The sequence below is a fragment of the Cricetulus griseus genome, chromosome 3 (genome assembly GCF_003668045.3).
Source record: "Cricetulus griseus strain 17A/GY chromosome 3, alternate assembly CriGri-PICRH-1.0, whole genome shotgun sequence".
NCBI lineage: Eukaryota > Metazoa > Chordata > Mammalia > Rodentia > Cricetidae > Cricetulus > Cricetulus griseus.
Window position 1 is genome coordinate 236,941,025 of NC_048596.1, and position 13,923 is coordinate 236,954,947.

Sequence of the window (13,923 nt, forward strand, 5' to 3'; positions counted from 1 at the left end):
AGTAGTTTCTCTGTGCTGGAAATGGCCCTAATTTTATCTTGGGGATAGAAGGCAGTGAGTTACAGGATAAACCAAATTGGCCTCTGCTTCCAGAGCTTGAATACCAGGAGGAAGGAAGAGCATATATTGAAAAAAAAGCAATTAATAGTAGGTAACCTAGCCAGCTTTTTTAAAACTAGGGAGATAAAACATGATAAGAAAGTAAGCAAGGGTGAAACTTTGAGAGAGCTAGGTAGTGAATCTAAAATAGAAATCTGGTTGTACAACAACCATTTAAAGAAATGTATAAATAAAATGAATGATCATCAATAAAACTTCAAATGAAATTAGATAGCATGACTTTGTGTTAGGTTAGCACAGTTAGTAAAGTACTGCACAAGATTCTAGAATCAAAATAGTTCAAAGATTAGTAAAATATTTCCTTAAGAGGCTTATGTCTGGTAGAAGGACAGAGAAATGAACAGATAGTTATACTAGGATTGTGGACAGCACCGACATATAGAAGCCATTATTTATGTGGATATATGTGGCTTTTTTCTGGTAGTATAGAGCAGGGGCTAGGGGACTGAGGTCTATTTCCTGAAAAAGAAGGCATTTGCTTAGAGTTTAATAGAAATAAGAAAAGAACAATGGAAGGGCATCCAGGCAAAAACTGACAAGGAACCTAGGGGTTGGTGTTGCTAAAATATAAGAAGCACAATGTACTGGTTGGTTTTATGTCAACTTGACACAAGCTAGAGTCATCAGAAAGGAAGGTGACTCAACTGAGAAAATGTCTCCATAAGATCCTGCTGTAAGCAGCAGCAGAGTGGAGCAGCAGGACATCCTGCTTTAATCAAACCTGGGTCATTTTCTCAATTAGTGATTGATGGGGGAGGGCCCACCCCTTTGTGGGTGGGGCCAGCCCTGGGCTAGTGGTCCTGGATTTTATAAGAAAGCAGACTAAGCAAGGCATGTAGGGCAGGCCAGTAAGCAGTACCCCTCCATCATCTCTGCATCAGCTCCTGCCTCCAGGTTCCTGCCCTACTTGAGTTCCTGTTCTGATTTCCTGTGGTGATGAACAGTAATATGGAAGTATAAATTGAATAAGCCCTTTCCTCTCCAAGTTGCTTTGTTCATAGTGTTTCATCACAGTAATAGTAACCCTAACTAAGACCCACAATTAGAGAGAGGCATGAAAGACATGGAGGTTCTTGAAAACAAGAATCTTGAGCTTTATCTAAGATATTAAGGCAACAGGAAGCCTCTGGAGTATGTTAAGTCATGCCATTATTTGTCCAAATTCTGGAACTCTGAAGATCTTGGGATGGACAAGACACCTACCAGTTATGACTTAGAAAGCTATGATACTGATCCAGTAGGGAGATGATTGAATAGAGAAATGATCAAGCCTGAAAATTGGGAGAACCTAGTGACATGGGTGAAGGACAGCAGGTACACAGGTATTTCCAACTCTCAACAGGGGATGAGTGAGAAATTCTCCCACAGTATCCAGAGAACAAACAAAAGTTGTGAATAAGAGCAGAAAGATAGTGTAGCTGTGTGCTTATGGTACATTTAAAAAGTCAAGGTGGGAAATTTCAAAGTATGAAGCCTAAAAGCATGATTAAACTGAAAGATTACTTAGGATTCGTATCATACACTGAAGGTAATTTATAAAAACATAAGAGTCGGGTTGGAGAGGTGACTTAGTTGCTGCTCTTCCAGAGGACCCAAATTCAGTTTCCAGCACCCACTACTGCCTATTACTCTAGCTCCAGAGGATCTGATAACTTCTTCTGACCTTTGCCGGCATCAAGTAAACATGTGGCAGGCACACATACATACACATAAATTAAAACATAAATCTAATATACAGGCATATGACACAGTCCTTACTCAAGGAATAAACCAGTAAACAGTCTATTTGGAGAATTCATAATTATACATGAAAGGGGAATAGTAAAATGTGAAACCTCAGAAATAATTGTTAATACACTTGGAGTACAAATGATGTGGAAGTTAATGTGGGCTATGATAATCAACATCCACAAAATCCATAGTGAGAAATTGTAGAGTGAATCCTTACATACTACACTTGACAGTAGGAAGCAGGCCTTATTTGTTTCTATTTGAACATTTTTGCCAAATCCTATTTTAAATTTTTGCTGTCTCAAAACCATTTTGAATTCCAGATGGCAAGATCTTTCAGGAGAAAGTGCAGTCAATCATGTACCTGCGGCATTCTAGCAGTGGAGGGCAATCTTTTCCCAGCCCTGGATTTCTGGTAATAAGTCCATCTGCCTTTACTGCATCACCTTCTGAAGGTAATAATAGCAAAGATTAAACCACAGATCATCTTATTTCAGTTATGACTATTCATGAACAGTTAAATTGTGCATGTTGTAGCAATATAATATAACCTGATATAGCCAAAGTGTGTTTAGTACATTTTGTGTACACACACACACACACACACACTCACACACACACACACACACACACACACACACACACACACAACACACAGAGATAGAGAAATATATATACACCCACACTCTCACACACACATAGACAAATATATACACCTCTCTCTCTCTCTCTCTCTCTCTCTCTCTCTCTCTCTCTCTCTCTCTCTCTCTGACACACACACACACACACACACACACACACAAGAAATGGGAGTAAGAGGAGAATGTGGGAGAAGGAAACTAGAAGGAGTTGCAGGGTTGGGGTGAGATTTAGCAAAAATAAAATAAATCCATTTTCACAATATCTGGTATCAGTATTTTACACTCAGAATAACGACACACCTAGAGCAGGTCTTTGGAGGATCCCAAAATATCTCACCATTGCATTATATGTCCTCTTACCATAGTCATTTATATTTTCATTAAGCTTCTGGTTTGCTTTCCAACTTAACTCAAAAAATATTGGTTGTCTTATTCTCCCCTTTGCCAGACAGCTCACTTGTCAGGTTCACTGTCCCCTCTGTTGGCATATTTCTTCAATGTGACTAATTATGAAGGCTTCCAAGTACTTCTAGAACCCTATTGCTCTTTCCTGTTCTATCTGTGAGATTGATTTTCAGTTGCCTGCATCACTCTAATTTCAGATGCAGTTGTACCCTCATTTTTTTCTAGGTCTTTTGAATAGAATTTTTAAAGTAGCTTTGGCCCTCCATCTAGAAAGAACATCCTCTGGGAATTTCTGGTAGCTAGAAGAGGAGGCAGTCATTCTTTTGAACCACTCTACTGCCCCAGTTCCCTATGCTTCTACTTGTATTAGTTAAGACTAGTTCCTGTTAGCCAGAAACTGCAGCAGTTTTTTTGATGCTATCTTCAGTGTCCTATCCTGTGGCTGTCTGCTTCCACTTCCACCAGATGCTGGGTGAAGGCTATCGGATGGCATATAAGTCAAGGACAGCCTCATCTTCTGTAGCTTTACTACAAACAACTATTAAGTCTCAGAAGCAAAGTAGAGCTATGGAAAAGGAGGACAAGATGTATAGGTTTTAATTTCCAATCATGCTTATTTTCCAATGCATTTCAGTTATTCTCTAGTTCATTCTATGGTAATTTATTATAATATTTTAAGGCCATGTTTTAATTAGTTTCATCTAGTATTTTGTAGGAAGTGTATTTTTAAAAATTGTATCAGTCTGAAACATTTTCAAATATAATCATACCCCATTTTTTGCTGGATTTTTTTGACAGTCTTTTGGCAACTTTAGCCAGCCAGCACAAATCAAGAATTACTAGGAGTGAGTTCCAAGCTGTGCATCTCTTTTATTGGCACAAAACTTTGCCTCTAAAATAATTCATTCAGGAGCTCTTTTTTTTCTGTCATACTTATAAAACTTGAACATGCATACAAGTACCTGATCATCTCACTCCAACACTGTGTACCTCTCTACTGTATTCTGGAAGAGTAGGTGTAGGCCATAGTGTATGTGAATTCTTAGCTGTTGGACTGGTACTGCTGCTCCATTGTTGAAGTTCATGGCCAAATGTTGGGAAATCTGTGCTTATATCCTGTGCTCTTGTCCTAAAGGATTTTTCTGGTCTCCTGAACATAGTGTTAGAGTCATTAAATTGGAGAGCCATGAAGAAGAGAGATTATTACCTCTCATTAGTAAGTAGCTGCAGAAATAATAGGGAAAGAAGAGAATAGTCTGAGGGCCATTTTTGTGATGACAAGTACTACCTTTTATTAAGCACCTGTTATAGTCCAGGTATATCATACAAGACCTTTCTTCATACTTAAAACACCCTGCAGAGTGAATATCTAAACTCTCATTATACATTTTCAGAAACTACCACTTATGTAGTAATTAAGTGATTTACCTATGGCCACTGAACTAACAGAACTTTATTTGAATCAGTCATGTCTTATTGCAAAGCCTGAACTCTTTCCATGTTGTCAAGTTGTACCCTGTGACTGTTGGCCTAAGTAAATTAAATTTCATTTGATTCACTGAAGCTGAACCCATTAGTCCTAATGACTTCAAGCCATGCCATCATTATTGTATTTTCTTAAGGAAACATGAAAAGACATGTTTTTGAAAGCTTAATAAAATGTAGTTAAAATAAAAATAGCTTTGACATGTATGTATTTTAAGTATTTTTGGCTAAGAAAATTGCCCTTAATGCAGGTAGTCTCTTTTATGGTTGTGACTTACATTACAGAAGAAAAGTGGTGTTATTTAATAGGTTTTTAAGTATTATTTTTCTGTCTACACTTACTAGGAACCGGTTCTTCCAATATTATTCCTCAGCGAATGGCTGCCCAAATGGTTCGATCTAAAAGTCTACCAGAATTTCCTACCTATTCACCACTAATGCAAGCACCAAAACTGGCTGGCAGTTTGGGCTATAGTATTGACAAGTTACTAAATGTTGCCGATGTCCAACCAGAGAAACGGAATCCTTTAGGGAGTCCCTGTACACTGAAAACAAGCAAAGAGGAAGCATTCATCAGTAGCTGTGAGTCTGCAAGAACTGTTTGTGAAATGGAGACACTTCTTGCAGCCCAGGACTCTGTCAGAGGGGTCTCCAGAGGAACACTGGGGTTTCCCATGCCCAGAGTAGATCACAGAGACTTGGGAACCGAGCCCAGATCAGAGGATGACAGTCCTGTGGATGAGTCTTATCCACGTCGACCTGATAATCTCAAGGGACTGGCCTCATTCCAGCGAAGCCACAGCACTATTGGAAGCCTTGGACTTGCATTTCCCTCTCAGAATGGAACTGCAGCTGCTAGCAGGTGGCCGAGTCTTGTTGATAGGAATGCTGATGATTGGGAAAACTTTGCCTTTTCTGCTGCTTATGAGGCAAACTACAACCGAGGTGCAAGTGCTCACAGGTACTTAATGTTTTCTTGCCTCAGAATCACTGCACTAGAAATGTCTTCATTATGCCATTTCTGATCATATTCCATTAATACCAGGACAAAAGATGCCTTCCCATTTATTTGCTGTTAGATAATACTGAATTCTATATTCACCCAAAAGCCAAATAACTATAAAAAAATATGTCTTGTGGTTTTTTAGACAGAAAAAATCTTTAGTTCAGAGAAATCATCAGATTGATGTTGCTAGATCATGTCCAGGGTCCTGAGTGATGAAACTTTCTGTGATAGTGAAATGTTCACCTATGAGACATTTGAAATGCAGCCAGAGGAATAAAGGCCCTTGATCTTTTTTAAAATATATTTTTATTAATTCTTTGAGAATTTTATGCATCTAACTCCTACAAGATCCACCCTCTACGCTCTATCCTCCCCTTTTGTGTTCTCTCTCTGATTTTTGTTTTTACCCAAGTCCAATTTGTGCTGCCTATATACATGAGTATGTTGGCATCCACTGGAGAGTGCTCAACCTACCAGGGCCACAACTTTTAAAGAAACTGACCCTGCCTCCCTCAGAAGCCATCAACAGTCCATAGATGCTCAGTTAGGGGTGAAGACTCTTAAGTCCTTCTCCCTCCCTGCTGGGCTGTTGAGTTACCCTGATGTTATACAGGAGGACCTGGATTTTTAACTTCAAATAGTTTAAGTAGCATATGTGTCAGTGGTGACTGCATTTTAGTATACTATCTACTGGGGCAGGGTATGTAAGTTTGTTTATCATGCTTAAATCAGGAAACATTTTTAGACTGGTTGGTGGCGCACGCCTTTAATCCCAGCACTTGGTAGGCAGAGGCAGTCAGATCTCTGTGAGTTTGAGACCAGCCTGGTCTATAAGAGCTAGTTCCAGGACAGGCTCCAAAGCTACACAGAGAAACCCTGTCTCAAAAAAACTGAAAAAAAAAGGAAAAAAAGGAAACATTTGAAAACTTTCTGAGCATTTGTTTTGCATGTTAATGTTGCTGCTCTTTGCAATTTCTAAGGTATTCTTCATGTGGATTTCTTTCTAATGGTGTTAGTAAGACTTTTCTGGTTTCTGTCACAGTGTCACTGAAGACTGTTTGATACCTATTTGCTGTGGGTTATATGAACTCTTAAGTGGAGTTCTTCTTATCCTGCCTGATGCTATGCTTGAAGATGTGATGGACAAGATTATTCAAGCAGATACTCTTCTAGTCCTCGTTAACCACCCATCACCTGCTATCCAGCAAGGAGTAATTAAAGTAAGGGCACAAACTACATAAATGATATTTTCATCAGGAAAATAAGTATATGTAGGAAGAAGATTGCTACATACTTGTACCGCTGATCACACCCATTTGGGCATGGTCACAGGTACATAAGAGACATGTAGAATAAAGGGCTAAGAAAGAGGGGACACACTGTCTTTCGGGGTTCCAGTTGGGTTTTCGGTGTAAGTAATCTTCCACAATAAATAACCAACATCATTCTTATTCCATATCCTGTTATAATTCTATTACAAGTATATATGTAATTTAAATTGTTTAGTATATGTTAAGACTTAAAGTTTATCTTACAATTAAGAAGAGTAAACTGTTGTGGCTAAAGAGATGGCTTGGTGGTTAAGAGCGCTGGGCTGCTCTTACAGAGGACACAGGTTCAATTCTCAGCACCCACATAGTGGCTCACAGCCATCTGTAACTCCAGTTTTAGGGACACCCTTTCTTGGCCTCTGTGGTTATGAGGAGCACAAAAGTGTATAGACATACATGCAGGCAAGACACCTATATACATAAAGAAATTAAAATAAAATAATTAATAAAAATAACAATCTATAGTTTTACTTTACACTGGCATTTTGTATGTAGTATTCAATTTAATCTTAAGTTTTTCCTGTATATTGATTTATACCAGTTTACCAATAAATTCATTGTCTTAACAGTGCACAGATAAGAAGAGAAAAACAGTGCACTGGTTTCTTTCCTTTTGAATTAGACATAATATTCTGCTTATACTCAGCCATGGCTCCCAAGATACCAGGTCCTTTGCTTAGCCACAGGACATCCTCAGAGAAATATGAAATCCCCAAGAAAGTGTCATCACTAGCATCCCACAATGGCCAGTTAATTTTTCTATGCAGGTTACAGTTATTAGCTTTCTCTATATGTGACTATGTATATGAATAACAAATAATAACTTACAAATAAAAGAATATATATAGTCTGATTTGTATATATTAAATGTTAACATCTAAATGGTCTTAATTTTTTTCTTCAGCTGTTACATGCATATATTAACCGAGCATCTAAAGAGCAAAAGGACAAGTTTCTGAAGAACCGTGGCTTTTCTTTACTAGCCAACCAGTTATATCTTCATCGGGGAACTCAGGAATTGTTGGAATGCTTCACTGAAATGTTCTTTGGTCGAAGAATTGGACTGGATGAAGAGTGAGTTCTTGCTACCATAACCAAGCATCTTTTGTCTTAAATATAAAATTAGGTGATTCTTTTGGGTCACCAGAAAAAAATCTGGTGTAAATCATTTTCTAGGGAATTGATTTATTATTTTATTTATGACAATCTTTCTAATAGTACTTCCTTCTTAGTATTTTATTCACTAGTTAAAAACTGGAAACAAATAACTGTAGAAGAAAATGAAAGTGACATAAGATTTTACATATAGTACTATCATCAGAAGGCTACCCCAAAAGAGAGGTGGTCCCTGTAGTCTCAATGACATATTTGTGACTCATACAGGACTTCCTCAGTCCCCTCAGAGTCTTCCTTTGGAATTGTTCAGATTTGACTTTGGTGAAATGCTTAAAGACAATACATGCAAAGATAAAAGAAAAAAATCCACTGAAACTGAAAGTTTGGCACAAATTATTTTGGTTTGATAGACAAAAATATATACTTCTTCAGTGTAGTGGGCAAATCCAGACCTTGGGGAACTTAAATTATTACTGTGGTCATTTTATATATGTGTGTGTATTGCTGGAGATCAAATCTAGGACTTTACATGTACCAGGCAAGTGCTCTACCAATGAGTTATAGCCCAGCCATGGTAATCTTGGTAGTAGTTTTCATTTGCATGAATTTTTTTCAGTTTTCTTTTTTTAATAACCATTCTTTTTTTATTCTTTAATTACTACTCATATTTACATATCCATCCCCCCATTCCCTCACCCTCCCATCCTCCCATGTTCCCCACCAACCCTGTCCCCAACTCCTCCCCAGGGATAGTGAGGCCTCCCACCAGGGACCTTCAAAGTCTGTCATATCGTTTGGGGGAGGGCCTAGGCCCTCCTTGCTGTATCTGGGCTACAATAGTATCCCTCCATAAGGAATGGGCTCTTGCATGAATTTTTAATTTTGTTTATTTTTAGAGCAATTCTGCATGAATTATTTTATTCTCACAACACTCTTGTAAGGAAAGCTGGACAGACATCATCTTACCTATTTGTAAGATAAAGCAAATACACAAACTCATAATTTTCCTTTACACTTGTATAGCCCCATATAGCAGGTGTTCTTTGAACACAAGATTGTCAGTTGATGAATTCCAATGAATCCATTGAAGCTATGAAATTGTATGTGTACTTCACCTGAGTATTTATGCATTTATCTCAGGTTTTACCTTATTAGAAACTATAATCTTTTTAAATTAAGAATCCTTATTCCCAACAATGTTTTTTGATAACTTTAAAATCAAGTTTTAAAAACAGCTTTGTGGTGTCAAGCATCTTTTCCCAGTTTGTGACTGACTTCTACTAACATGTTCTTTCCTGTGTCTTATTTATTACAGATTTGATCTGGAGGAGGTGAAACACATGGAACTTTTCCAGAAGTGGTCTGTCATTCCAGTGCTGGGATTAATAGAGACCTCTCTTTATGACAATGTACTCTTGCATAATGCTCTCTTACTTCTTCTTCAAGTTTTAAACTCTTGTTCTAAGGTAGCAGACATGTTGTTGGATAATGGTCTACTCTATGTGTTATGTAATACAGTAGCAGCCCTCAATGGATTAGAAAAGAAGTAAGTTCATTAAATTACATCTGGTAATTAAAATTTAAATTACATCTAATTTTAAAATTACATCTGATAAGATCATTAGAAGGGGAAATACTTAATAGGTTACCTTAAAGAATTGATTTTTTGTAATACTTTCAAAGAATTTCTTTCCCACAAAATTAAATTAACTTGGAGATGGCATGTTTTCATCACTTTCAATAGTGTTTGGTTAAGAATAGGATGTTTATATGACACGGTTTTAGGGATTTAGAATTGAAGACAATAAGTTTTCTCTCAGCTATGTTTATCAAGCATCCACTGTAGTCTCTGTAGTTCAACCCCCCACTAGGAATAAATTAGATAGAGCTACAGCAACTCACTGATCCACATACAGCTCAGGAATAGCAAAGGACTTGTCTCATCTCAGTGAATCCACTTGATGTTGTATCACTGTTGCATGATACTCTGTTATCATGATAATAGAGACTGTTAGCACTGCTAGTACAAACTAACTTCTAAAAGTCAAAAGTACACTTAGAAAGGGCTGCCTGCCAGTTGAGTAAGAGCTTCAAAAAGTAAATTCTTAACTAGACTTTGTATTTTTGATGTCTCCACATCTGATAGAGTTTACCATTTTACTAGCATAATATTAAAATATGAATCTTATTGTACACCAAAGCACTAAATGTCCATATTTTTGCAGACTATATAGCATATATGTACCCAGATTGTCTGGGGCAAAGATAGACTTTATACTCAGTTCATCTTTTCCTGGACACTTATTATATGTAAGGTTCATGTGCTTATGCATGTGAAAAGTAGAAATGCAAAGTATTGTAGTTCCTCAGTGCACTTAGTCTTGATTGCAGTGCAGTGCATAAAATTGGTAAAACTGGGAAGGTACCTATAGGTTTGTTCTGAAAGTAGTTTTTCCTAAAAATAAATTATACTGATACTTCCTTGTGATACTGTCTGTATTAATTGGCCCTAAGAAAGTTATATTTCCAACCCTTACTTAATTTGAAAAAACTAAATATAGAAAAGTGTTTGGGTTTGGTGTCATATACCTGAGTAGATTGTTAAGGTTAAACTTGTGGGCAGAGTAACTGATTCATATTTAGTGTGTGTTTATAAAGTGATTAATACACATTCAAGCTTATTATCCTTAATTCAAGTTCAGTATACATTCAAACTTATAATCCCCAAAATAACTTTAATTTATACAGTTGAAATGCAAAGAGCTTAATTAATTTATTTAAATTCATTAGCCCTTAGTATTGTTACTACACTCCATCTTTCACCCTTCTAGGCTAGGAACCTGTGTGAGTGTTCCCTTAGTATCTTGTGTTAATCTCTGCCTGCTGTATAAGATGCCCTCTTAACTTGTCTAGTTATCTGCAAAACTGTATTTTTGACAGGAGTCAAAATGTCTTATTTCCGTTCCTGGTATGCAGGGTATATTGCTTGCCATAGAGTAAGCATGAGTAAATATTAAATTAATGTATGCTGGCAGCATAGAATTTAACCAGTTCTTTGTCTTAAATTGTTAGCTATTGTGCTTATACATGTCTTGTTTGTTTTGTTTTTGGCTCACTTTAGCATTCCTTTGAACGAATACAAATTGCTTGCATGTGATATACAGCAACTTTTCATAGCAGTTACAATTCATGCTTGTAGTTCCTCGGGCTCACAATATTTTAGAGTTATTGAAGATCTTATTGTACTTCTTGGATATCTTCAAAATAGCAAAAACAAGAGGACACAAAGTAAGAATGAAATTTTATGGAATTTTTCTCATATCTCTTTTCCTGCAGGTTTGAACTTAATTATGTGTTGGTATTAGTTGGTATTAAAAGCAACCTTTGAATTGTTGAAAATAGAGTAATTGATGACTTGATGTAATTAGTAGCTGGTCATGTATCACTGGCAGAAACTAGTAACTTTTTTTTTTTTAACCAAGTAGAATGCAAAGGCTTATGTTGAAGAGGAATGATCTTTAATTTTCTTTAATGGGAAATTCTAAAGTGACTATGAAACCTGAAAACATGCAAATTATTGAAGCTTTTGCTTTATACAAAATTACTGTTTTTGAAAAAATATTTAAAATGAAATACATTTATAATTTATTATTTTTCCATTCAAATTTCTATAGGAAGGCTAAGTATGGTGATACATATCCAAGGAGTAGAGGCAGGAGGATTAGGAGTTCAAGGTCATCTTCAGCTACATAGCAAGTTAAAGATCAACCTGGGCTACAGGAGACATTGTCTCAAAAAATAACAAAAAAATTATAGTGACAATATAGGAATTTACTTTAACATTATTTTTAAATATAGTTAGAAATACTGATACAAAAGCCTATGTTGGTAAGCAATTTTAACTTAATGTCTAAGAACTTTTTGTTTAGATACTGATTATTATAGTTTGAGTATTAGGTATCTCTTATGCAGTAGATTATATATTAAATTAATTTAGTTAAAAGATTCAAACAATGATGATAGCTTGAAAACATTCTAGTTTCTTCTGGGTTTAGATATGGCTTTGGTCATGCAGCTTAAAGTTCTCCAGGCTGCTTTGGAATTTATAAGGAGCACAGCAAATCATGACTCTGAAAGTCCAGTAGATACAGTCCAGTCACCTTCTGCTCACCACCATACAGTATCTCAGAAGCGGAGAAGCATTGCTGGTGAGTATTCAAATGGCATTTTAATAATTGCAAATTGAAGGTAGCTATACTTTCCTGTATTCTGATGTCATTTACATTAAAAGTATTTTTCTTGCTTGGCATGGAGGCACATGCCTTTAATCCCAATGCTAGGGAAACAGAGTCCGGTATGTCTCTGGGAGTTTGAGGCCAGCCTAATCTAACATTCTGAGTCTCATCTCCAGGAGCCAAGGAATTAAAATGTATTTCTTGGTTTAAAAAAAAGTCAAATTATAAAATCTGTGTAAGTTTTCCTCTAAGCAGAAACCATTACCAGAAGAGGCTACATAGACCATGTCCAGGTTTTATCCTAATGGAAGTCATGATATGATTAGATGGATGTTCCTTGTATAGAGAGAACTCTGATTTCTGTGGGGAGTATGGACTAGAAGAAAGCAACGTGCAGAATCCATGTCGGGGCTGTGGCAGCAGGAATGCACATGGTGTCAGAGATTACTGTGAATTTGTATTAATCATAAAATAATAAATACTGACATGTTTTTCAAAAAACCTGCTGCTGCTTTTATAGAAATATAAACTAGAAAGATAATGTAGGATCTATGTTAATATACACATAAACATATATATGTGTCTTATCTATATGCAATGTATATACATAAATATGCGTAAGAATTAATGTTAGTCCAGCTGCTGCTTTCACAATAGTATCTGCAGCACCAGTTTTATGCATACACTTGGATACATATGAACAGAGTACTTGGTATATTTCTTAGAGTTACTCTCACAGTTATAAAGGGGTTTAAGTTCAAACCTTTCTCTCCTTGTACTAATTTTCTTCTTTGTGTTCAGTGCTATGCAAAATTTTAAAGTCATGTGATAAAAAGCCCAGCCATAGAAAATACTTCTAAATGTTTGTAGTAATGTTTAAATTGCACTAAATCAAACTTATAAAACATTCCTGTAACTAAACTTGCTGCTTCTATGTATTCTTCCTTGTTTAATATCTAGACAGAGTCTCTCTTCTTCAACCACTCTCCCATTATACATGTCTTCTGTCCCAGGTAAAAATTGTGCCCTTTTAAATATCAGCTTCCTATATGCCATGGCTTGGAATCTTGTTTCTCCAGCAGTGTCACACATAGGTTTTATAATCTTAAACTCACAGAGGAGATTGACACTGTAATGTTCCAGTCTTCCTTCAGCCTCACATGTGTGTTGTTCTGTTTGGCAGTCCTAAGTTCCTGTCAACCCAGTGAATGGGGCCAGAACTGTATGGCTTTAAGGCATGAGTCCTGAAGTACACTTCCACACTCACTAATGCAGACTGAGAGTCTTAGTATCTTAATACCTTGCCATCCTCGGATTATGATTGTCAATGAGTTTTACATAAGGAATCTGTGGATAATAAGAGAATGAGTCTACCTTGACAAGTAGGAATATTGTCCAACAATATTATTTTTAATGTCTCTAAGAAATTTTCTTTTTCTTTTTTTTTTTTTGCCTCAAAGGTGGCTTTACCCACCAAAATTATTAGCTGATTAAAAATACTAATGGGCAATCTAAAAAAAAACTATTAAAATTTTAAATATCGTTTAGGGTAAGTTATTAAAACCATCATAATTTAGTCAGATGTAAGTAATTTGTAAAAAAAAAAAAAGTTCATGGAAATTGATATTTGTTTTCCTAATTTAAAAACAAAGGTTCAATTCCAGTGAAGGGTTCTATTACTCCTCATCTACCAAGACGTCATTTTGGTTCCTATGGTCAACTTCCAATGCCCTTCTTCAATTCATTAAATCAAGACTCCTCCCAGATCTCTCTTGGATGCACCATGTGTGCAGTGCCTCCCAGAGCAGGTGCAGTAGATGCAGGAACAGCACTCTGCCTTTTTCAGTTTGGGG

General features: G+C 36.5%; 1 protein-coding gene across 3 annotated transcripts in view; it reads left to right on the forward strand.

Moving 5' to 3' along the window:
* Positions 1-13,923, forward strand: part of Lyst (lysosomal trafficking regulator) — a 171,603-nt gene that overhangs the window by 98,524 nt on the left and 59,156 nt on the right. For all 3 annotated transcript variants that reach the window (XM_035442855.1, XM_027409436.2, XM_035442856.1), the window contains exons 22-28: positions 2,175-2,306; positions 4,728-5,343; positions 6,431-6,608; positions 7,624-7,793; positions 9,151-9,381; positions 10,957-11,123; positions 11,891-12,043. In XM_035442855.1, the coding sequence (XP_035298746.1) occupies positions 2,175-2,306; positions 4,728-5,343; positions 6,431-6,608; positions 7,624-7,793; positions 9,151-9,381; positions 10,957-11,123; positions 11,891-12,043 (1,647 nt within the window). The remainder of the gene's footprint in view (positions 1-2,174; positions 2,307-4,727; positions 5,344-6,430; positions 6,609-7,623; positions 7,794-9,150; positions 9,382-10,956; positions 11,124-11,890; positions 12,044-13,923) is intronic.